Raw genomic sequence first — 24,217 nt, 5'->3', positions numbered from 1 at the left:
AGTTCTGCAACGGAAACTGTTTACTGTTAACTCTAGGAAGCAAACAGAACCAAATGGGGAGGGATCTACCTGAACTTACTTTTAGAGTAAACGGTTTCTGTTGCTAAACGTTTTGCAACTGACTAATGAATACACCTCTGGCGTTCCACATGGTCAAGTGCAGTGCTCTCACCTCGTTCAATATATCTGCATATTCAGCCAATCAAATTGTACCTATTCATGTTAGCAGTAGGCCTATGTGGATACTCTTTATCCACACAAGGAAAAACACTGGATATTAAACAACAGTATAAAACATGTATTCAATCAGTCTGAAGAAGCAGCAAAGCCCCAACTCCCTTATTTCCAGAGAGATAATATCCCATTAAAATAGCACATGTAGAATTCCCTATACACAATCCAATGCATCATCAAAAAGAGCACAGACAATAAACTTACAGTATATTTAGTTTGGACCAATAAAAAAACACATTGTGCACATGAAGACATACGACCCATATACAACAAATAAAAACATTGTGCACATGAAGACATATGACCCATATACAACAAATAAAAACATTGTGCACATGAAGACATACGACCCATATACAACAAATGAAAACTGACTATGAAACACATAAGAATGGAATTCTTAGTCTTCCCTCAGTTCATGGATTTAGAGACCAAGTACCGATGATGTAGAGTACATGCCATGTCTGCGTAGAGTAGGGAAAGGGTTGCAACACTCCAGGAACTTTCAATAAATTCCCTGGTTTTCCAGAAATCCTGGTTGGAGATTTCCTTCTTATTCCCTTCAGATTCTGTGAATCCTCCAACCAGGATGTCTGGAAAAACAAGTTCCTGGAGTTTGGCAACCTGAGTAGGGATGGACAACTGAGGGCTCTACACGCCAGCTACAACTAGTACTACTAGGAGCACACAGTCCTGCCTCTTCATCTCTCCGTGGTACTTAACTGATCCATTCATATAACTGATTAACTAGCGAGTCTAGACCTTAGACGTCTGGTTATCCAGGTATTCAGTGCTTTCAGAAAGTATTATTCAGCCTCATTCTAAAATGGATGTAAAAAATAATAATAATAATAATCCTCACCAAGCTTAAACAATAGCCCATGATGACAGAGTGAAAACAGGTTTAGATACATTTCTGCAAATCTATAAAAAAAACAGAAATACCTTTATTTACATAAGTATTCAAACCCCTTGCGATGAGACTCGAAATTGAGCTCAGGTGCATCCTGTTTCCATTGATCCGGTTTCCATCCTTGAGATGTTTCTACAACTTGGAGTCCATCTGCAGTAAATTCAATTGATTGGACATGATTTGGAAAGGTACACACCTGTCTATATAAGGTCCCACAGTTGACAGTGCATGTCAGAGCAAAAACCAAGCCATGAGGTGGAAGGAATTGTCCATAGAGCTCAGAGACAGGATTGTGTTGAGGCACAGATCTGGGGAAGGGTACCAAAACATTTCTGCAGCATTGAAGGTCCAAGAACACAGTGGCCTCCATCATTCTTAAAGGGAAAACGTTTGGAACCAACAAGACTCTTCCTAGGGCTGGCCGACAGGCCAAACTGAGCAATCAGGGGAGAAAGGCCTTGGTCAGGGAGGTGACCAAGAACACTGACAGAGCTCCTCTGTAGAGATGGGAGAACCTTCCAGAAGAACAACCTTTTTTGCAGAACTCCACCAATCAGGCCTATATGGTAGAGGGGCAAGACGGAAGCCGCTCCTCAGTAGAAGGCTCATGACAGCCTGCTTGGCGTTTGCCAAAAGGCATCTAAATGACTCTCAGACCATGAGAAACAAGATTCTCTGGTCTGATGAAACCAAGATTGAACTCTTTGGCCTGAATGCCAAGCATCATATCTGGATGAAACCTGGCACCATCCCTACGGTGAAGCATGGTGGTGGCAGCATCATGCTGTGGGGATGTTTTACAGCGGCAGGGACTGGGAGACTAGTCAGGATTGAGGGAAAGATGAACCGAGCAAGTACAGAGAAATCCTTGCACCAGAGCGCTCAGGACCTCAGTCTGAGGCAAAGGTTCACTTTCCAACAGGTTAATGACCCTAAGCACACAGCCAAGACAAGGCAGGAGTGGCTTCAAGTCTCTGGACTTGAACTCGATCTAACTTCTATGGAGAGACCTGAAAATAGTTGTGTAGCAACGTTCCCATCCAACCTGACAGAGTTTGAGAAGATCTGCAGAGAAGAATGGGAGAAACTCCCCAAATACAGGTGTGCCAAGCTTGTAGTGTCATACCCAAGAAGACTCGAGGCTGTAATCGCTACTAAAGGTGCTTCAACAAAGTACTGAGAAAAGGGTCTGAATACTTATGTAAATCTGATATTTCAGTTTTATAAATGTACAAAATAAAAACAATTAAACCGCTCTTTGCTTTGTTATTATGGGGTATTGTGTGTAGATTGATGAGGAAAATAAACAATTTAATACATTTTAGAATAAGGCTGTAACGTAACAAAATGTGGAAAAACTCAAGGAGTCTGAAAACTTTCCAAATGCCCTGTACATCAGTCTAGTTAAAAGAGAAGGATAACAACCCAGCAGATACTGTGGCTACCAGGAACAGTTGTTCACCCCTAGTTCACAGGGTACCATAGTGATGAGGACAGACAAGTCAACTATAAAGTTGAGGGGTCTCAAACCCCACTAGAGGTGGGATCATCCTGCCCTGTTAGAGCGATTCAACCAATAGCAGCGCATTGATGCTGAGCAAAAAACCTCCCACTGGATAACAGAGACTACTGTGATTGACAGGGCAGGACTGTCCCGCCCATGTTTGAGTTCTCAGGTGGCAGTAATGATGTCCCAGACTAGGACAGAAGGCACAAAAAGGAAGTGGTGGAGGGAGAACGATGAGGAAGATGCCCCTAACCACTGATACAGGGTCAGATATTTATTCATCATTTTTCATCCCCCATTGCTAGGGTACTCTGATCCTAGATCTGTGATTAGGGACAGCTTCTGCCTTGAGAGGAGAAAGTCTTCCTAAACCCTTGGTGGGTAGGAGTGATCATGAATCATTTACAATATGAGTAACAATATCAGTGATTGACAGCCTGCCCATGATAGGGTCAAGATGCCTGTTATCTCTCTCCCTTGTAACCATTGGTGTGAGTCTCCAGCCACTTAGATTTCGATGAGCTTATAGGATGGCACGCCTTGATTGACAGATGCAAATCTCCAGAACAGAAAGAACCGGATGAGACTGGTCACAATGCCTGGCGTGTTTGGAACCTGGAACACACAAACAAACACAAAGAGGGTAAAGCCTGGCAGGTAGGAGCGTTGGGCCAGTAACCGAAAGGTTGCTGGATCGAATCCTGAGCTGACAAGGTAAAAATCTGTCGTTCTGTTCCCAAGGCAGGCAGTTAACCCACTGTTCCCCCACAGTTCTCTGCACCGCTCTGCCTCAGAGGGGATGGCTTAAATGCGGAAGACACATTTCAGTTGTACAACTGACTAGGTATCCCCTTTCCCTAAAGGTAATTTACAATCATTTAACAGTCCCCTTCCATCTAGCCCCTACCATGTCTCACAGTCTATTCAGACCCCTGGACTTTTTCTACATTTTGTTACTTTACAGCCTCATTCTAAAATGTATTAAATGTATTTTTTTCTCTTCAATCTACACACAATACCCAATAACAACAAAGCAAGAACTAGATAAAAATATATATCTTTTTTTTTTTAAATACCTTATTTACATAAGTATTCAGACCCTTTGCTATGAGACAGAAAGAAATTGAGTGCAGGTGCATCCTGTTTCCATTGATCATCCTTGAGATGTTTCTACAACTTGATTGGAGTCCACCTGTGGGAAATTCAATTGACTGGACATGATTTGGAAAGGCACACACCTGTCTATTTAAGGTCCCACAGTTGTCAGAGCAAAAACCAAGCCGTGAGGTCGAAGGAATTGTCCGTAGAGGTCCTAGACAGGACTGTGTTGAGGCACAAATCTGGGGAAGGGTACCAAAACAATTATGCAGCATTGAAGGTCTTCAAGAACACAGTGACCTCCATCATTCTTAAATGGAAGAAGTTTGGAACCAACAAGACTCTTCCAAGAGTTGGCCACCCGGCCAAAATGAGCAATCGGGGGAGAAGGGCCTTGGTCAGGGAGGTGACCAAGAAAACTCTGACATAGATCCAGAGTTCCTCTGTGGAGATGGGAGAATCTTCCAGAAGGATAACCAACTCTGCAGCACTCCACCAAATCAGGATTGTATGGTATCGTAGCCAGATGGAAGCCACTCCTCAGGAAAAGGCACATGACAGCCTGCTTGGAATTTGCCAAAATGCACCTAAAGACTCAGACCATGAGAAACAAGACTCTCTACTCTGATGAAACCAAGTTTGAACTCTTTGGCCTGAATGCCAAGCATCACGTCTGGTGGAAACCTGGCACCATCCCTACAGTGAAGCATGGTGGTGGCAGCATCATGCTGTGGGGATGTTTTTCAGCGGCAGGGACCGAGAGACTAGTCAGGTTTGAGGGAAAGATGAACCGAGGAAAGTACAGAGAGATCCTTGATGAAAACCTGCACCAGAGCGCTCAGGACCTCAGACTGAGGCAATGGTTCACCTTCTAACAGGACAACAACCCTGCCAAGTCAATGCAGAAGTGGCTTCGTGACAAGTCACTGAATGTCCTTGAGTGGACCACCCTGAGTCCAGACTTGAATCCGATCAAACATCTCTGGCGAGACCTGGAAATAGCTGTGCAGCGACGCTTCCCATCCAAACTGACAGAGCTGATCTGCAGAGAAGAATGAGAGAAACTCCTCAAAGAGGGATGCCAAGCTTGTAGTGTCATACCCAAGAAGACCAGAGGCTGTAATCGCTGCCAAAGGTGCTTCAACAAAGTACTGAGTAAAGGGTCTGAATACTTATGTAAATATGATATTTTAGTTGTGTTATTTTTAATAAATGAATACAGTTGCAAAAATGTCTATAAAACTTGTTTTTGCTTTGTCAATGAGGTATTGTATGTAGAGGGGAAAAAATAATACACTTCAAAATAAGGCTGTAACGTGGAAAAAGTCAAGGGGTCTGAATACCTTCAGAATGCACTGTATACACACACCATGATATAGTAGTCCTGCAGCTGTAGTCCATAGAGCGTCCAGGATGTTGAGGTGAGGAAGGTAGCTACAGTCAAAGAGAAGGACAAACGCTCCACACTACCAGTACGCACTATCTCCATCTGACAGAGAGAAGAGAGGGGGAGAGAGAGAGGGAGATTGACACAATTCCAATGTATCCAAAAAGACAGCAGATGGGATAAGACACGAACCCAGAACAACAGGAAGACTAAGATGAGAAAGGCAGGAAATGGACACAGGATCATGAGACAGACAGAAGGAGAATGAGACAAACAGGAAGGTGGAAGGCAGGGCTGCACAATTAATCAAATTCACATCAAAATCGCAATATTGACATGTGCAATATGCATATAGGAAGAGATCCATATCGCATGCAATAATTTGAAACGCCACACATAACACCCATTTTTATAGTTTACTCGGTGTGTCTCTCTTCCTCTCTCTTCTTGCAGCTGCTTCCCACACACCAAGTCCCACCCCCTGTCACTCAAGCAGCACACTTCCTATTCCCTCCCAGGCCCACCCATGGCTGCGCCCCTGCCCAGTCACGTGAAATCCATAGATTAGGGCCTAATGAATGTATTTCAATTGGCTGATTTCCTCATATGAACTGTAATTCAGTTGTTGAAGGTTGAGTTTAGATTTTTGTTCAGTATATAATCGCAATATTTGTACCCCCCCAAAAAATAATCACAATTCGACTTTTTGCACATATCGTGCAGCCCGGCGGAGGAATTAACCGGAACACAGAGGCAACGAGAGGAGGCAAAGGGCAAGGGGAGAGAGCGTGATAAGATGGAATCTATCTTCAGAACATGACCACCTAATTGGCCTGTTGCTTGTCCAACATACATATGAGAGTATGTGAGGAATCAGAGAACTGCGGGTATCAGGGTGGTAGGTATCAGAACATTGGAAAAATAGGTCTGTTTGCCAGGCTAGTGAGTGTGTGTTATCTGAACTTTGTATTAAAGTTGTAGAAAAGTTTCTTCACCAGTGCGTGGAAGAATGTGTCCAATGCGTGGACATAGGGTGCATATTGTATAAACACTGTAAGAAAGGGTTTGCATATTTACCAGGTCAGCGAGTGGACTCAGGTACATGCTGATAGTGAACAGGCTGCAGGTGAGACCGAGCTGGGCCAGCTGAGACTCTCCCTGAGGCAGGACAACACTGAAGTACAGCCAGCCTCCACAGACCACTCCTCCTGCTAGTAATGTCTGAGAGGTCACTCGCCTCTGGATGAACACACACACACACACACACACACACGTTTACTGACCCCATACTAGTTTTAACCATTTTGGCACACACCCTAAAACTAGGCTTCAAGCTAGAGGTGGCCCGAATAATCAGAATGGCCGATTAATTAGGGCAGATTTCAAGTTTTCATAACAATCAGAAATCGGTATTTTTGGACACCAATTTTTTTTCACTCCTTTATTTAATACTTATTTAACTAGGAAAGTCAGTTAACAACACATACTTATTTTCAATGACGGCCTAGGAACGGTGGGTTAACGGCCTAGTTCAGGGGCAGAACAGATTTTCACCTTGTCAGCTCGGGGGATTCAATCTCGCAACCTTACAGTTTACTCGTCCAACGCTCTAACCACCTGATTACATTGCACTCCACAAGGAGACTGCTTGTTACGCGAATACAGTAAGCCAAGGTAAGTTGCTAGCTAGCATTAAACTTATCAATCATAATCACTAGTTAACTACACATGGTTGATGATATTACTAGTTTATCTAGCGTGTCCTGCGTTGCATATAATCGATGTGGTGCGTATTGTTGCTCCAATGTGTACCTAACCATAAACATCAATGCCGTTCTTAAAATCAATACACAGAAGTATATATTTTTAAACCTGCATATTTAGCTAAAAGAAATCCAGATTAGCAGGCAATATTAACCAGGTGAAATTGTGTCACTTCTCTTGCGTTCATTGCACGCAGTCAGTGTATATGCAACGGTTTGGGCCGCCTAATTTGCCAGAATTTTACGTAATTATGACATATCATTGAAGGTTGTGCAATGTAACAGGAATATTTAGATTTAGGGATGCCATCTGTTAGATAAAATACGGAACTGTTCCGTATTTCACTGAAAGAATAAACGTCTTGTTTTCGAGATGATAGTTTCAGGATTCGACCATATTAATGACCTGAGGCTCGTATTTCTGTGTGTTATCATGTTATAACTAAGTCTATGATTTGATAGAGCAGTCTGATTGAGCGATGGTAGGCAGCTGCAGGCTCGTAAGCAATTTCGTGCGTTTTGCCAGCAGCTCTACTGTTTATGACTTCAAGCCTATCAACTCCTGAGATTAGGCTGGAGTAACCAATGTGAAATGGCTAGCTAGTTAGCGGGGTGCGCGCTAATAGCGTTTCAAACGTCACTCGCTCTGAGACTTGGAGTAGTTATTCCCCTTGCTCTGCATGGGTAACGCTGCTTCGAGGGTGGCTGTTGTCGTTGTGTTCCTGGTTCGAGCCCAGGTAGGAACGAGGAGAGGGGCGGAAGCTATACTGTTACATTGGCAATACTAAAGTGTTTATAAGAACATCCAATAGTCAAAGGTTAATGAAATACAAATGGTATAGAGAGAAATAGTCCTATAATTCCTATAACAACTACAACCTAAACCTTCTTACCTAGGAATATTGAAGACTCATGTTAAAAGGAACCACCAGCTTTCATATGCTCTGAGCAAGGAACTTAAAGGTTAGCTTTCTTACATGGCACATATTGCACTTTTACTTTCTTCTCCAACACTTTGTTTTTGCATTATTTAAACCAAATTGAACATGTTTCATTATTTATTTGAGGCTAAATTGATTTTATTGATGTATTATATTAAGTTGAAATAAGTGTTCATTCAGTATTGTTGTAATTGTCATTATTACAAATACATTTTAAATGTAATTTTTTTATTATTATTATATTATTTTTTTAAATCGGCCGATTAATCGGTATCGGCTTTTTTTGGTCTTCCAATAATCGGTATCAGCGTTGAAAAATCATACTAGGTCGACCTCTACTTCAAGCAGGGAACCAGTGGGCAGATATACTAAAAGTGTACTTCAAACCCTAACGAAAAAATACAAACAATGAACTAGAGCAAACAAACCTTGAATTTCTACTGAAAAATCATCATTATGATATCTACAGAAATGAACACTAGACCATCTCTAAGACAAATTTATAAACTCCTAGGGGTATTCAGGTCTGGCCGTATCTATGTGATAAGTGACCATAAAACACTGTGGTCAGCTCACCTTGTCATTGGTGTAGTGGCAGTAGGAGAGACTATAAAACACTGTGGTCAATTCACCTTGTCATTGGTGTAGTGGCAGTAGGAGAAACTATAAAACACTGTGGTCAACTCACCTTGTCATTGGTATAGTGGCAGTAGGACAGACTATAAAACACTGTGGTCAACTCACCTTGTCATTGGTGTAGTGGCAGTAGGAGAGACTATAAAACACTGTGGTCAATTCACCTTGTCATTGGTGTAGTGGCAGTAGGAGAAACTATAAAACACTGTGGTCAACTCACCTTGTCATTGGTATAGTGGCAGTAGGACAGACTATAAAACACTGTGGTCAACTCACCTTGTCATTGGTGTAGTGGCAGTAGGAGAGACTATAAAACACTGTGGTCAACTCACCTTGTCATTGGTTTAGTGGCAGTAGGAGAGACTATAAAACACTGTAGTCAACTCACCTTGTCATTGGTGTAGTGGCAGTAGGAGAGACTATAAAACACTGTGGTCAACTCACCTTGTCATTGGTTTAGTGGCAGTAGGAGAGACTATAAAACACTGTGGTCAACTCACCTTGTCATTGGTGTAGTGGGAGGAGAGACTATAAAACACTGTGGTCAACTCACCTTGTCATTGGTGTAGTGGCAGTAGGAGAGACTATAAAACACTGTGGTCAACTCAGCTTGTCATTGGTTTAGTGGCAGTAGGAGAGACTATAAAACACTGTGGTCAACTCACCTTGTCATTGGTGTAGTGGCAGTAGGAGAGACTATAAAACACTGTGGTCAACTCACCTTGTCATTGGTGTAGTGGCAGTAGGAGAGACTATAAAACACTGTGGTCAACTCACCTTGTCATTGGTGTAGTGGCAGGAGAGACTATAAAACACTGTGGTCAACTCACCTTGTCGTTGGTGTAGTGGCAGTAGGAGAGGATGTAGAGGGACTGTAGACAGGCTCCTATGGTGTTAACCAAGACCAGAGTCCCATCCGTCTTCAGTATCCCATAATACAGCCAGCCCAGGTTACTATAGAGACAGACAAGACTTTAGCTCAGTGGGCTAACACAGTATGACTTGTGCAGACGACCCGGGTTTAATCAGTGGTCACTGGAAGGTTGCCTAGGCACCACACACACAGCTTACTTGAGGCATGTGGTGAGGAAGGGGAGGAACTGGACGTTATCTGCACTTTTGGAAGCTCTCATCTTCTTCAGGTCCGTCCTGACACACACACACACACACACACACACACACACACTTTTATAAGACCTGCTTGCAAATCTAGCACAAGAAAAAGGATGCAACTGAACTAAAACATTATTTTATTATCACCTGTCCTGAGTATTCTATTTACACAAGCCTCAGGCATTGAACGATTAACTAAGCAAATATTTGATTAACTCATATCTGTGAGATAAGGGTGGACTAGCTAGCTAGCTAACCAACCAACACATAGCTAGCTATGTTTCCAAAGTTTAATGCAATACAACCAAGCAAATTAGAGCTGAATTTGGTCTCTGCCCTGTTTTCGATGTTGGCACTAAAGAACAGGTATCTAGTTAACGTTAGCTACTTAGCCAGATAGTTTATCTGAAGAGCAGAAAGCTGTCAAACTTACAGTCCAGTCGAGAACATCCCGACTGTAAATACGATGCACGCCCATGATAGAAACTGCAAAAACTCCATAGACAGGAAAAGGGTATGTGTGGCGCACTACCTAGATAGCTATAGGTGTGTGTCGAAATTGTGAGTAATTTCGCTGTGAATATCAAATCAGCTATAGTGCAAATAGTTGACATCTGCATCAGCGTCTCAACGTTGACGTCGTTCTAACGACACTGTATTTCCGTGTTTGTAATCAGGGGCGTATTCATTTCGCCAATTCTGTTGTAAAACGTTTCGTATACGGAAGCAAACAGAACGTAACGAGAGACACCTAACTCCATGTGTCCAATAGAAACTCTCGTTTGCTTTAGTTTGGATCTTTAACGGTAAACGGTTTCCTTAATGAATAAACCACAGTATTCTGAAATAATTCTTCACTCTGATTGGCAGATATGGATGAGAGGTTGGATAGGTTTCCACCAATGATATGATGGTCAATATGACGATGGATGATTTCGCTCGTAATCCAGCAAGGACTTTAGGTACAGATCTTGGATCAGTCTTTTCTCCCAAAACCTTAACCTTAACAATTCAGGGAAATAATGATACACTGACCTTAGATCAGTGTCCACGGGCAACGCTATCCTCCTCCTCTCCCTAGAGACATGAAGTTGCATCTGTGATCACCAATAATGGGATTTAGATGTTGCCGAGTGCACCGCTACATCAGTGTCCAGGGACATATTATAAGGTCACTAAAAGCACTTATTTAGATGAACGCAGCAGAATATAGTCTATGTCAAATGTGCAGCACTCATTTAGATGAACTCAGCAGAATATAGTATATGTCAAATGTGCCGCACTCATTTAGATGAACGCAGCAGAACATAGTCTATGTCAAATGTGCAGCACTCATTTAGATGAACGCAGCAGAATGTAGTCTATGTCAAATGTGCAGCACTCATTTAGATGAACGCAGCAGAATATAGTATATGTCAAATGTGCAGCACTCATTTAGATGAACGCAGCAGAATGTAGTCTATGTCAAATGTGCAGCACTCATTTAGATGAACGCAGCAGAATGTAGTCTATGTCAAATGTGCAGCACTCATTTAGATGAACGCAGCAGAATGTAGTCTATGTCAAATGTGCAGCACTCATTTAGATGAACGCAGCAGAATATCGTCTATGTCAAATGTGCAGCACTCATTTAGATGAACGCAGCAGAATATCGTCTATGTCAAATGTGCAGCACTCATTTAGATGAACGCAGCAGAATATCGTCTATGTCAAATGTGCAGCACTCATTTAGATGAACGCAGCAGAATATCGTCTATGTCAAATGTGCAGCACTCATTTAGATGAACGCAGCAGAATATCGTCTATGTCAAATGTGCAGGAGGGGGAGATCATAATACTCTGATCAAATAGTGTAAAACCACAGTCTGTTTTGGGGTAGGTAGGCTACTGCTGCAAAAACCTACTACTCCTACTGCTAGCAGGTACCCCCACCCCCCCCACCCCAACTTTTTGTTTGATTACCTGCCATCGGATTATTTAGAAATATATGGCTCAAACAATCAATTTATCAAATGTATTTGATAAAGTCCATTTTACAACAGCAGTTGTCTGTCTATTTATTTATTCATTTTTATTTAAACTTTATTTAACTAGGCAATTCAGTTAGTTAAGAACAAATTCTTATTTACAATTACGGCCTAGGAACAGTGGGTTAACTGCCTTGTTCAGGGGCAGAACCACAGATGTTTACCATGTCAGCTCGGATACTGTATCTGTGCTCCATAATAGCTGTATATAACTCCCATCCTTAGCAAATAATATCCTAATGACATATTCCTCTATGGGACAGACAACAAGACGACAGTCAGAATACTGGGATGTCTAGTAGTGTAGTCTGGGCACAGTGTGAAGTTTTCACCTTGGAGGCATGCTGGGTTGGAATGAATCCTCTGCTGTATCATCACTGAGATCCAATATAAATATCCACATATAGCCTGGAATGTTCGAAACAGTGTAACTTTATACCACATACACCCTCTTCACAATATCCACCTTTATGCTATATAGGATAATAATGAGCAATAGGGGTTTGTACATTGCGAGGGGGAACTCATCTCAGTCACTACAGTGTGAAGTGGAACGGCTCCTAATTCATGTTTTGCCTGTGTAATAAACATTTCGAGGTGAACCAAAAGGAGAGAAGTTGTAGATGAAGTCAATCAAAAATCAACTTGGTTTATTACAAGTTGCAACAGGGAGACACCACCCAGCATGAAGCAGAGAAAATGTCTAACTGGCCTCTTGGAGACAGTCCTTTAATGTCCTTATCAGACGGCACCAAATGTTCTGTAAACAGCAGCCAAGAGGCTTGTAGGAAGCCAAAACAAAAAGGCAACGACTTTGTCAGCTGCTACAGAATCACACAGTGTTCAGAATGATATCAATACAATACAACAGTGAATAATCAGTTTGTCCTCAGTCCTTGTACTTGGACCTCCATTCTTGCGTCAATCATTGTCAACAGATACGGAAATAATCCATAACATTCATTATCAAGTCTAATGACCATCAACCCGCACTAACATGTCGCGACACCTGCAAAAACATCTGCTAAATATGTGTACGTGACCAATAAAATTGGATTTGATCAACCCACACTAGAGACCATCAACCCACACTAGTGACCATCAACCCACACTAGTAACCATCAACCCACACTAGTGACCATCAACCCACACTAGTGACCATCAACCCACACTAGTGGCCATCAACCCACACTAGTGACCATCAACCCACACTAGTGACCATCAACCCACACTAGAGACCATCAACCCACACTAGTGACCATCAACCCGCACGAGTGACCATCAACCCGCACTAGTGACCATCAACCCACACTAGTGACCATCAACCCGCACTAGTGACCATCAACACACACTAGTGACCATCAACCCACACTAGTGACCATCAAACTGCACTAGTAAACATCAACACGCACTAGTGACCATCAACCCGCACTAGTGACCGTCAAACCGCACTAGTGACCATCAAACCGCACTAGTAACCATCAACCCGCACTAGTGACCATCAACCCGCACTAGTAACCATCAACTAACACTAATGACAGTCAACCCGCACGAGTGACCATCAACCCACACTAGTGACCATCAACCCGCACAAGTGACCATCAACCCGCACCAGTGAAAATCAACTCACACTAATGACAGTCAACCCGGTCTAGTAACCATCAACCCGCACTAGTGACCATCAACCCGCACTAGTGACCATCAACCCACACTAGTGACCATCAACTCACACTAGTGACCATCAACCCGCACTAGTAACCATCAACTCACACTAGTGACCGTCAACACACACTAGTGATCATCAACCCGCACTAGTGACCATCAACCCGCACTAGTAACCATCAACCCGCACTAGTAACCATCAACCCGCAATTGTGACCATCAACCCGCACTAGTAACCATCAACTCATAAAAATGACAGTCAACCCGCACTAGTGACCATCAACCCGCACTAGTGACCATCAACCCGCACTAGTGACCATCAACCCACACTAGTGACCATCAACCCGCACTAGTGACCATCAACACACACTAGTGACCATCAACCCACACTAGTGACCATCAAACTGCACTAGTAAACATCAACACGCACTAGTGACCATCAACCCGCACTAGTGACCGTCAAACCGCACTAGTGACCATCAAACCGCACTAGTAACCATCAACCCGCACTAGTGACCATCAACCCGCACTAGTAACCATCAACTAACACTAATGACAGTCAACCCGCACGAGTGACCATCAACCCACACTAGTGACCATCAACCCGCACAAGTGACCATCAACCCGCACCAGTGAAAATCAACTCACACTAATGACAGTCAACCCGGTCTAGTAACCATCAACCCGCACTAGTGACCATCAACCCGCACTAGTGACCATCAACCCACACTAGTGACCATCAACTCACACTAGTGACCATCAACCCGCACTAGTAACCATCAACTCACACTAGTGACCGTCAACACACACTAGTGATCATCAACCCGCACTAGTGACCATCAACCCGCACTAGTAACCATCAACCCGCACTAGTAACCATCAACCCGCAATTGTGACCATCAACCCGCACTAGTAACCATCAACTCATAAAAATGACAGTCAACCCGCACTAGTGACCATCAACCCGCACTAGTGACCATCAACCCGCACTAGTGACCATCAACCCACACTAGTGACCATCAACCCGCACCAGTGACCATCAACTCACACTAGTGACCATCAACCCGCACTAGTAACCATCAACTCACACTAATGACAGTCAACCCGCACTAGTGACCATCAATCCACACTAGTGACCATCAACCCGCACTAGTGACCATCAACCCACACTAGTGAAAATCAACTCACACTAATGACAGTCAACCCGCTCTAGTAACCATCAACCCGCACCAGTGACCATCAACCCACACAAGTAACCATCAACCCGCACTAGTAACCATCAACCCGCACTAGTGACCATCAACCCGCACACGTAACCATCAACTCACACTAATGACAGTCAACCCGCTCTAGTGACCATCAACCCGCACTAGTGACCATCAACCCACACTAGTGACCATCAACTTACACCAGTGACCATCAACCCACACTAGTGACCATCAACCCACACTAGTGACCATCAACTCACACTAGTGACCATCAACCCTCACTAATGACCATCAACCCACACCAGTGACCATCAACTCACACTAGTGACCATCAACCCACTCTCGTGACCATCAACCCGCACTAGTGACCATCAACTCACACTAATGACAGTCAACCCGCTCTAGTGACCATCAACCCGCACTAGTGACCATCAACCCACACTAGTGACCATCAACTTACACCAGTGACCATCAACCCACACTAGTGACCATCAACCCACACTAGTGACCATCAACTCACACTAGTGACCATCAACCCTCACTAATGACCATCAACCCACACCAGTGACCATCAACTCACACTAGTGACCATCAACCCACTCTCGTGACCATCAACCCGCACTAGTGACCATCAACCCGCACTAGTGACCATCAACTCACACTAGTGACCATCAACCCACACTAGTGACCATCAACCCACACTAGTGACCATCAACCCACACTAGTGACCATCAACTCACACTAGTGACCATCAACCCACACGAGTGACCATCAACCCACACTAGTGACCATCAACTCACACTAGTGACCATCAACCCACACGAGTGACCATCAACCCACTCTCGTGACCATCAACCCGCACTAGTGACCATCAACCCGCTCTAGTGACCATCAACTCACACTAGTGACCATCAACCCACACTAGTGACCATCAACCCACACTAGTGACCATCAACTCACACTAGTGACCATCAACCCACACGAGTGACCATCAACCCACACTAGTGACCATCAACTCACACTAGTGACCATCAACCCACACTAGTGACCATCAACTCACACTAGTGACCATCAACCCACACTAGTGACCATCAACTCACACTAGTGACCATCAACCCACACTAGTGACCATCAACCCACACTAGTGACCATCAACCCACACTAGTGACCATCAACTCACACTAGTGACCATCAACCCACACTAGTGACCATCAACCCACACTAGTGACCATCAACTCACACTAGTGACCATCAACTCACACCTTGAGTTTCACAAACAGAAAAATGGAAATGAAGTGTTATAAGGAAACTCCAAATATGCTAAACATTGTGTCTAAACTGAATATGACCTTTAGTTACAGTACCTTCAGAAAGTATTCACACCACCTGACTTTTTCTACATGTTGTTTTGTTAGATTAATTAGAGATTTTGTGTCACTGATTGATACATAGGGTAGGGTCACTGATTGATACATAGGGTATTGACACAATACCCTATGCCAAAAATGTATTGTGTTTGTAGAAAAAAATGAAAATGAATACAAAATGAAAAGCTGAAATGTCTTTAGTCAATAAGTATTCAACCCCTTTGTTATGGAAAGCCCAAATACGTTCAGAAGTAAAAATGTCTTTAGTCAATAAGTATTCCACCCCTTTGTTATGGAAAGCCAAAATACGTTCAGAAGTAAAAATGTCTTTAGTCAATAAATATTCAACCCCTTTGTTATGGCAAGCCTCAATAAGTTCAGGAGTAAAAATGTGCTTAACAAGTCACATAATCTGTTGCATTGACTCATTCTGTGTTCAATAATAGTGGTTAATATATATTTTTTTACTTTTTTTATTTCACCTTTATTTAACCAGGTAGGCAAGTTGAGAACAAGTTCTCATTTACAATTGCGACCTGGCCAAGTGACCATCAACCCGCACCAGTGAAAATCAACTCACACTAATGACAGTCAACCCGGTCTAGTAACCATCAATTTTCATTTACAATTGCGACCTGGCCAAGATAAAGCAAAGCAGTTCGACACATACAACGACACAGAGTTACACATGGAGCAAAACAAACATACAGTCAATAATACAGTATAAACAAGTCTATATACGATGTGAGCAAATGAGGTGAGATAAGGGAGGTAAAGGCAAAAAAAGGCCATGGTGGCAAAGTAAATACAGTATAGCAAGTAAAACACTGGAATGGTAGATTTGCAATGGAAGAATGTGCAAAGTAGAAATAAAAATAATGGGGTGCAAAGGAGCAAAATAAATAAATAAATTAAATACAGTAGGGAAAGAGGTAGTTGTTTGGGCTAAATTATAGGTGGGCTATGTACAGGTGCAGTAATCTGTGAGCAGCTCTGACAGTTGGTGCTTAAAGCTAGTGAGGGAGATAAGTGTTTCCAGTTTCAGAGATTTTTGTAGCTCGTTCCAGTCATTGGCAGCAGAGAACTGGAAGGAGAGACGGCCAAAGAAAGAATTGGTTTTGGGGGTGACTAGAGAGAATTGGCTTTGGGGGTGACTATACCTGCTGGAGCGTGTGCTACGGGTGGGAGATGCTATGGTGACCAGCGAGCTGAGATAAGGGGGGACTTTACCTAGCAGGGTCTTGTAGATGACATGGAGCCAGTGGGTTTGGCGACGAGTATGAAGCGAGGGCCAGCCAACGAGAGCGTACAAGTCGCAATGGTGGGTAGTATATGGGGCTTTGGTGACAAAACGGATTGCACTGTGATAGACTGCATCCAATTTGTTGAGTAGGGTATTGGAGGCTATTTTGTAAATGACATCGCCAATGACTAACCCATCTCTGTACCCCACACAATCAATTATCTATAAGGTCCCTCAATCGAGTAGTGAATTTCATGCACAGATTCAACCACAAAGACCAGGGAGTTTTTTCTATGCCTCGCAAAGAAGGGCACCGATTGGTAAGAAGACGCTGAATATCCCTTTGAGCATGGTGAAGTTATTAATTAGGTTTTGAATGGTGTATCAATACACCCAGTCACTACAAAGATATAGGCGTCCTTCCTAACTCATTTGCCAGAGAGGAAGGAAACTGCTCAGGAATTTCACCATGAGGCCAATGGTGATTTTAAAACAGTTACAAAGTTTAATGGCTGTGATAGGAGAAAACTGAGGATGGATCAACAACATTGTAGTTACTCCGCAAAACTAACCTAATTGACAGAGTGAAAATAAGAAGTTTGCACAGAATAAACAATATTCCAAAACATGCATCCTTTTTTCAACAAGGCACTAAAGTAATACTGTAAAACATTTTTGCAAATAAATTAACTTTTTGTCCTGAATACAATGCATTATGTTTGGGGAAAATCCAACACAACACATCACTGAGTACCACTCTTCATATTTTCAAGCATGGTGGTGGCTGCATCATGTTATGGGCATGCTTGTCATTGGTAAGGACTAGGGATTTTTTTTAAATAAAAAGAAACATAATTCGGCTAAGCACAGACAAAATTCTAGAGGAAAACCTGGTTCAGTCTTCCTTGCAACAGACACTGGGAGACAAATTCACCTTTCAGCAGGACAATAACTTAAAACACAAGAACAAATATACACTGGAGTTGCTAAGACAACATTGAATTTTCCTGAGTGGCCTAGTTACAGTTTTGACATAAATTGGCTTGAAAATCTATGGCAAGATCAACAACCAACTTGACATAGCTTGAATAATTGTTTAATAATAATGGGTAAATATTGCACAATCCAGGTGTGCAAAGCTCTTAGAGACTTACCCAGAAAGACTCACAGCTGTAATCGCTGCCAATTGTGTTTCTAACATGTATTGTTGAATACAGGGGGTTGAATACTTATGTAATCAAGTTATTAGTGTTTTATTTTTCAACATTGTAATAAATGTTAGAATTTTTCTTCCACTTTGACAGTATGCTGTGTAGATTGTTGACGAAAAATGACAATTAAATCCACTTTAATCCCACTTTGTAACCCAACAAAATGTGGAAAAAGTCAAGGACCGTTTCTGTATCTTAAATTACCCCATTACAGTCTTCTTTAACAAAGGAATAGTTTATTTCCAAAATGCTATATCCACCAACTCTTCCACCAGTGCCTTTTCATCACATATGATTGCTTATGGGTACCTTCATCTGTGTGTAAAATATAACTTCTCAGATTTTTAATTAATAGATTTTAGATGTGTTTGAAAATGAGTTTTTTTTTCAAAATGCTATATATGCATTGTTTAGCTGGAATGGAATGTTAGCATCCTGTATATTTGACTGTGCTATGTGGTTGTCTCACCTAGCTATCTTAAGATAAATGCACTTACTGTAAGTCGATCTGGATAAGAGCATCTGCTAAATGACTAAAATTAAAATGTAAATGTTTTAAAAACAGATCTCATATTACTGTATTTAATTATATATATATATATATATACTACCGTTCAAAAGTTTGGGGTCACTTAGAAATGTCATTGATTTTGAAAGAAAAGCACATTTTTGTCTATTAATATATCATCAAATTGATCAGAAATACTGTGTAGACATTGTTAATGTTGTAAATGACTATAATAGCTGGAAATGGCTGATTTTTTTGTAATATCTACATAGGTTTACAGAGACCCATTATCAGCAACCTGTGTTCCAATGGCCTGTTGTGTTAGCTAATCCAATTTTATCCTTTTAAAAGGCTAGTTGATCATGAGAAAACCCTTTTGCAATTGTGTTAGCACAGCTGAAAACTGTTGTCCTGATTAAAGAAGCAATAAAACTGGCCTTCTTTTGACTAGTTGAATATCTGGAGCATCGGCATTTGTGGGTTTGATTACAGGATGAAAATGCCAGAAACTCATCAGTCTATTCTTGTTCTGAGAAATTAAGGCTATTCCATGAAAGAAATTGCCAAGAAACTGAAGATCTCGTGTACTACTCCCTTCACAGAATAGCACAAACTGAGTCTAACCACAATAGCAAGAGAAGTGGGAGGCCCCCGTGCACAACTGAGCAAGAAGACAAGTACATTAGAGTGTCTAGTTTGAGAAACAGACGCCTCAGACGCCTCAGTTCTGAGGCGTCTGTTTCTCAAACTAGACACTCTAATGTACTTGTCTTCTTGCTCAGTTGTGCACGGGGGCCTCCCACTACTCTTGCTATTGTGGTTAGATTCAGTTTGTGCTATTCTGTGAAGGGAGTAGTACACGAGATCTTCAGTTTCTTGGCAATTTCTTTCCTCAACTGGCAGCTTCATTAAATAGTATCCACAAAACACCAGTCTCAACGTCAACAGTGACGAGGCGACTCTGGGATGCTGACCTTCTAGGCAGAGAAAAAAAAGGAAAAGAGGAAGAAAAGGCCATATCTCAGACTGGCCAATTTAAAGAAAAGAATAAGATGGGCAAAAGAACACAGCCACTGGACAGAGGAACTCTGCCTAGAAGGTCAGCATCCCGGAGTCGCCTCGTCACTGTTGACATTGAACAACCACAGGCCATGACCAGATAGTGAAAAACACAAACTCTTTCATAATTTCTTTAAGCAATAAAAGCAAATTTACCAACATTTCTGAAAATGTATATATAGCATTTTGTAAATAAAATCTTCAAATATGATGTTGAAGACGACAGATTTGGGTAACTCCTCTGTTTGCACTGTAAAGCTTGTGTGAGCCCCGGTTGGTACATATAGGTGGTACTACCTACAGCCCTGCAGTCCAACTCAACATGGTGCCAGGGGATGTGGAGTTTTCACAGGAGACAGGGCAGGGAGAGAGAGAGAGAGAGAGTTAGATGAAGAATGCAAAAAACAAAGAAAGAAAATGAGAAACCTATCCAAACAAAAACACAGAGACCCAGAAACCTGAGACTACGCCTTCACTATTTTAAATCACTAAATCAATACAGAAATGCACTACGGAAAAAGAAGGAACAGCACGTAGGAAACAGCTTAATTTAATTGAATAATCCATAGAATCTAACCACATCTGGGAAAACTGAAACACACTAAACAAACAACACTAAGAGTAATCTATCCAAAACGGAGATGTATGGAGAAACCACTTCTCCAATCTTTTTGACTCTATAACTAAGAACAAACATCAAAAACATAAACATGCACAAATTCAAATCTTAGAATCAGCTATTAAAGACTACCAGAACCCACTGGATTCTCCAATTACATTGAATTAACTACAGGACAAAATACAAACCCTCCAACTCAGAAAGGCCTGTGGCGTTGTAATCCTAAATAAAATGATAAAATATACAGACAACAAATTCCAATTGGCTATACTCAAACTCTTTAACATCCTCCACAGCTCTGGCATCTTCCCCAACATTTGGATCCAAGGACTGATCACTGCAAACCACAAAGTGGAGACAAATGACCCCAATAACTACCGTTGGATATGCATCAACAGCAACCTTGGGAAAATCCTCTTGCATTATCCTTAACAGCAGACTCATAAATGTATTCAGTGAAAACAATGTACGGAGCAAATTGGCTTTTTACCAAATTACCGTACAACAGACCACGTATTCACTCTGCACACCCTAATTGACAAAATGTCTATTTCTTTGGAACTTTTTTATTTATTTATTTATTTTAATTTTGTTTATCTATTTCACTTGCTTTGGCAATGTCAACATGTTTCCCATGCCAATAAAGCCTTTTGAATTGGATTGAGAAAGGGAGGGAGGGAGGGAGGGAGGGAGGGAGGGAGGGAGGGAGGGAGGGAGGGAGGGAGGGAGGGAGGGAGGGAGGGAGGGAGGGAGGGAGGGAGGGAGGGAGGGAGGGAGGGAGGGAGGGAGGGAGGGAGGGAGGATAGCAAATAAAAGGACAAGGGAGAGTATGAGGGAGAGAGCGAGAGCAGCACTTTCATACCCAGGTGTCAGTTTGCTCATGGTCTCCTGTCACCCCTCTCTCCTCCCCCTGTGCTCTCTCAAATTATTATTAGTATTTTCAATTCAGGGTTTTTTGGCATGGGAAACATATGTTAACATTGCCAAAGCAAGTGAAGTAGATAATATACAAAAGTGAAATAAATAATCAAAATGAACAGTTAACATTACACTCACAGAAGTTCCAAAAGAATAAAGACATTACAAATGTCATATTATGTCTATATACCGTGTTGTAATGATGTGCAAATGGTTAAAGTACAGAAGGGAAAATAAATAAACATAAATATGGGTTGTATTTACAATGGTGTTTGTTCTTCACTGGTTGCTCTTTTCTTGTGGCAACAGACTGTGGAATTACACCCAGTAGATATGGGAGTTTATCAAAATTGGATTTGTTTTCGAATTCTTTGTGGATCTGTGTAATCTGAGGGAAATATGTGTCTCTAATATGCTCATACATTGGGCTAGGAAGTGCAGCTCAGTTTCCACCTCATTTTTTGGGCAGTGTGCACATAGCCTGTCTTCTCAAGAGCCAGGTCTGACTACGGCAGCTTTCCTCAATAGCAAGGCTATGCTCACCGAGTCTGTACATAGTTAAAGTGTCACGTGTGTGCCCTCTCCGGCCTCTAGGTCACCAGGCTGCTCGTTATGGCGCACACCTGTCACCATTGTGACGCGCTCCTGCGCATCATCAGACTCACCTGGATTCCATCACTCCCTGAGTATATACAGAAAAGGAAAAAACTATTTGATCCCCTGCTGATTTTGTAGATTTGCCCACTGACAAAGAAATGTTCAGTCTATAATTTGAATAGTAGGTTTATATGAACAGTGAGAGACAGAATAACAACAAAACATTCCAGAAAAATGCATGTCAAAAATGTAATAAATTGATTGTATTTTAATGAGGGAAATAAGTATTTGACCCCCTCTCAATCAGAAAGATTTCTGGCTCCCAGGTGTCTTTTATAGGGGTAACGAGCTGAGATTAGGAGCACACTATTAAAGGGAGTGCTCCTAATCTCAGTTTGTTACCTGTATAAAACACACCTGTCCACAGAAGCAATCAATCAATCAGATTCCAAACTCTCTACCATGGCCAAGAACAAAGAGCTCTCCAAGGATGTTAGGGACAAGATTGTAGACCTACACAAGGCTGGAATGGGCTACAAGACCATCGCCAAGCAGCTTGGTGAGGTGACAATAGTTGATGCGATTATTTGCAAATGGAAGAAACACAAAAGAACTGTCAATCTCCCTCGGCCTGGGGCTCCATGCAAGATCTCACCTCGTGGAGTTGCAATGATCATGAGAACGGTGAGGAATCAGCCCAGAACTACACAGGAGGATCTTGTCAATGATCTCAAGGCAGCTGGGAACATAGTCACCAAGAAAACAATTGGTAACACTCTACGCTGTGAAGGACTGAAATCCTACAGCGCCCGCAAGGTCGCCTTGCTCAAGAAAGCACATATACAGTGCCTTGCGAAAGTATTCGGCCCCCTTGAACTTTGCGACCTTTTGCCACATTTCAGGCTTCAAACATAAAGATATAAAACTGTATTATTTTGTGAAGAATCAACAACAAGTGGGACACAATCATGAAGTGGAACGACATTTATTGGATATTTCAAACTTTTTTAACAAATCGCAAGGCACTGTATATGTGCTTTCTTGAGCAAGGCGACCTTGCGGGCGCTGTAGGATTTCAGTCCTTCACAGCGTAGAGTGTTACCAATTGTTTTCTTGGTGACTATGTTCCCACATGCCGTCTGAAGTTTGCCAATGAACATCTGAATGATTCAGAGGACAACTGGGGGAAAGTGTTGTGGTCAGATGAGACCAAAATGGAGCTCTTTGGCATCAACTCAACTCGCCGTGTTTGGAGGAGGAATGCTGCCTATGACCCCAAGAACACCATCCCCACCGTCAACCATGGAGGTTGAAACATTATGCTTTGGGGGTGTTTTTCTGCTAAGGGGACAGGACAACTTCACATCAAAGGGACGATGGACGGGGCCATGTACCATCAAATCTTGGGTGAGAACCTCCTTCCCTCAGCCAGGGCATTGAAAATGGGTTGTGGATGGGTATTCCGGAATGACAATGACCCAAAACACACGGCCAAGGCAACAAAGGAGTGGCTCAAGAAGAAGCACATTAAGGTTCTGGAGTGGCCTAGCCAGTCTCCAGACCTTAATCCCATAGAACATCTGTGGAGGGAGCTGAAGGTTAGAGTTGCCAAACGTCAGCCTCGAAACCTTCATGAGTTGGAGAAGATCTGCAAAGAGGAGTGGGACAAAATCCCTCCTGAGATGTGTGCAAACCTGGTGGCCAACTACAAGAAACATCTGACCTCTGTGATTGCCAACAAGGGTTTTGCCACCAAGTAAAGTCATGTTTTGCAGAGGGGTCAAATACTTTTTCGCCTCATTAAAATGCAAATCAATTTATAACATTTTTGACATGCGTTTTTCTGGATTTTGTTGTTATTCTGTCTCTCACTGTTCTAATAACCCTACCATTAAAATTATAGACAGATAATTTCTTTGTCAGTGGGCAAATGTACAAAATCAGCAGGGGATCAAATTTATCCCTCACTATATATATATATATATATATACACTCACAATATGTGTATGTCCCTCCACACAAGGCTTTCCTTAAGTCTGGGTCAGTCACAGGGGTCAGGTATTCTGCCACTGTGTACTCTCTGTTTAGGGCCAAATAGTAGCCCTCTCATCCCTCTCCACACTGACATTTGGCCAGAGGGCTGTGACGTTATGGCCAGAGGGCTGTGACGTTATAGCCAGAGGGCTGTGATGTTATAACCAGAGGG

General features: G+C 42.3%; 1 protein-coding gene across 2 annotated transcripts; it reads right to left on the bottom strand.

Annotated features, from left to right (window-relative positions):
* Positions 1 to 283: 283 nt before the first annotated feature.
* On the bottom strand, positions 284 to 10,249 carry LOC135521781 (sugar transporter SWEET1-like). 2 transcript variants are annotated; one of them, XM_064947508.1, is made up of 6 exons: positions 10,026 to 10,249; positions 9,551 to 9,628; positions 9,310 to 9,433; positions 6,217 to 6,378; positions 5,122 to 5,241; positions 284 to 3,269 (listed from the first exon to the last, which is right to left on the bottom strand). In XM_064947508.1, the coding sequence occupies exons 1-6, from the start codon at positions 10,091 to 10,093 to the stop codon at positions 3,162 to 3,164; spliced, it is 660 nt and encodes a 219-aa protein (XP_064803580.1). In that variant the 5' UTR covers positions 10,094 to 10,249; the 3' UTR covers positions 284 to 3,161. The 2 variants fall into 2 exon arrangements, with proteins under 2 accessions (XP_064803580.1, XP_064803581.1); XM_064947509.1 differs by having other exon boundaries at positions 3,193 to 3,269; positions 5,096 to 5,241.
* Between the last annotated feature and the right edge of the window lie 13,968 nt (positions 10,250 to 24,217).

The sequence above is a fragment of the Oncorhynchus masou genome, chromosome 30 (assembly GCF_036934945.1).
Source record: "Oncorhynchus masou masou isolate Uvic2021 chromosome 30, UVic_Omas_1.1, whole genome shotgun sequence".
In the NCBI taxonomy this organism is placed as follows: domain Eukaryota; kingdom Metazoa; phylum Chordata; class Actinopteri; order Salmoniformes; family Salmonidae; genus Oncorhynchus; species Oncorhynchus masou.
The sequence above is the reverse complement of the archived record's forward strand: the minus strand, read 5'-3'. Positions and strand labels throughout refer to the sequence as shown.

Bases quoted from the DNA above. Each gene is read 5' to 3' on its own strand.
- LOC135521781 (XM_064947508.1), bottom strand. From the start codon at position 10,093: ATGGAGTTTTTGCAGTTTCTATCATGGGCGTGCATCGTATTTACAGTC. The intron at 6,379-9,309 runs GTGAGTTGACCA...GTGTTCATCCAG, and splicing joins GCCACTACACCAACGACAAG to AGGCGAGTGACCTCTCAGAC. The intron at 3,270-5,121 runs GTGTGTGTATAC...TGTGTGTTCCAG, and splicing joins TGCAGGACTACTATATCATG to GTTCCAAACACGCCAGGCAT.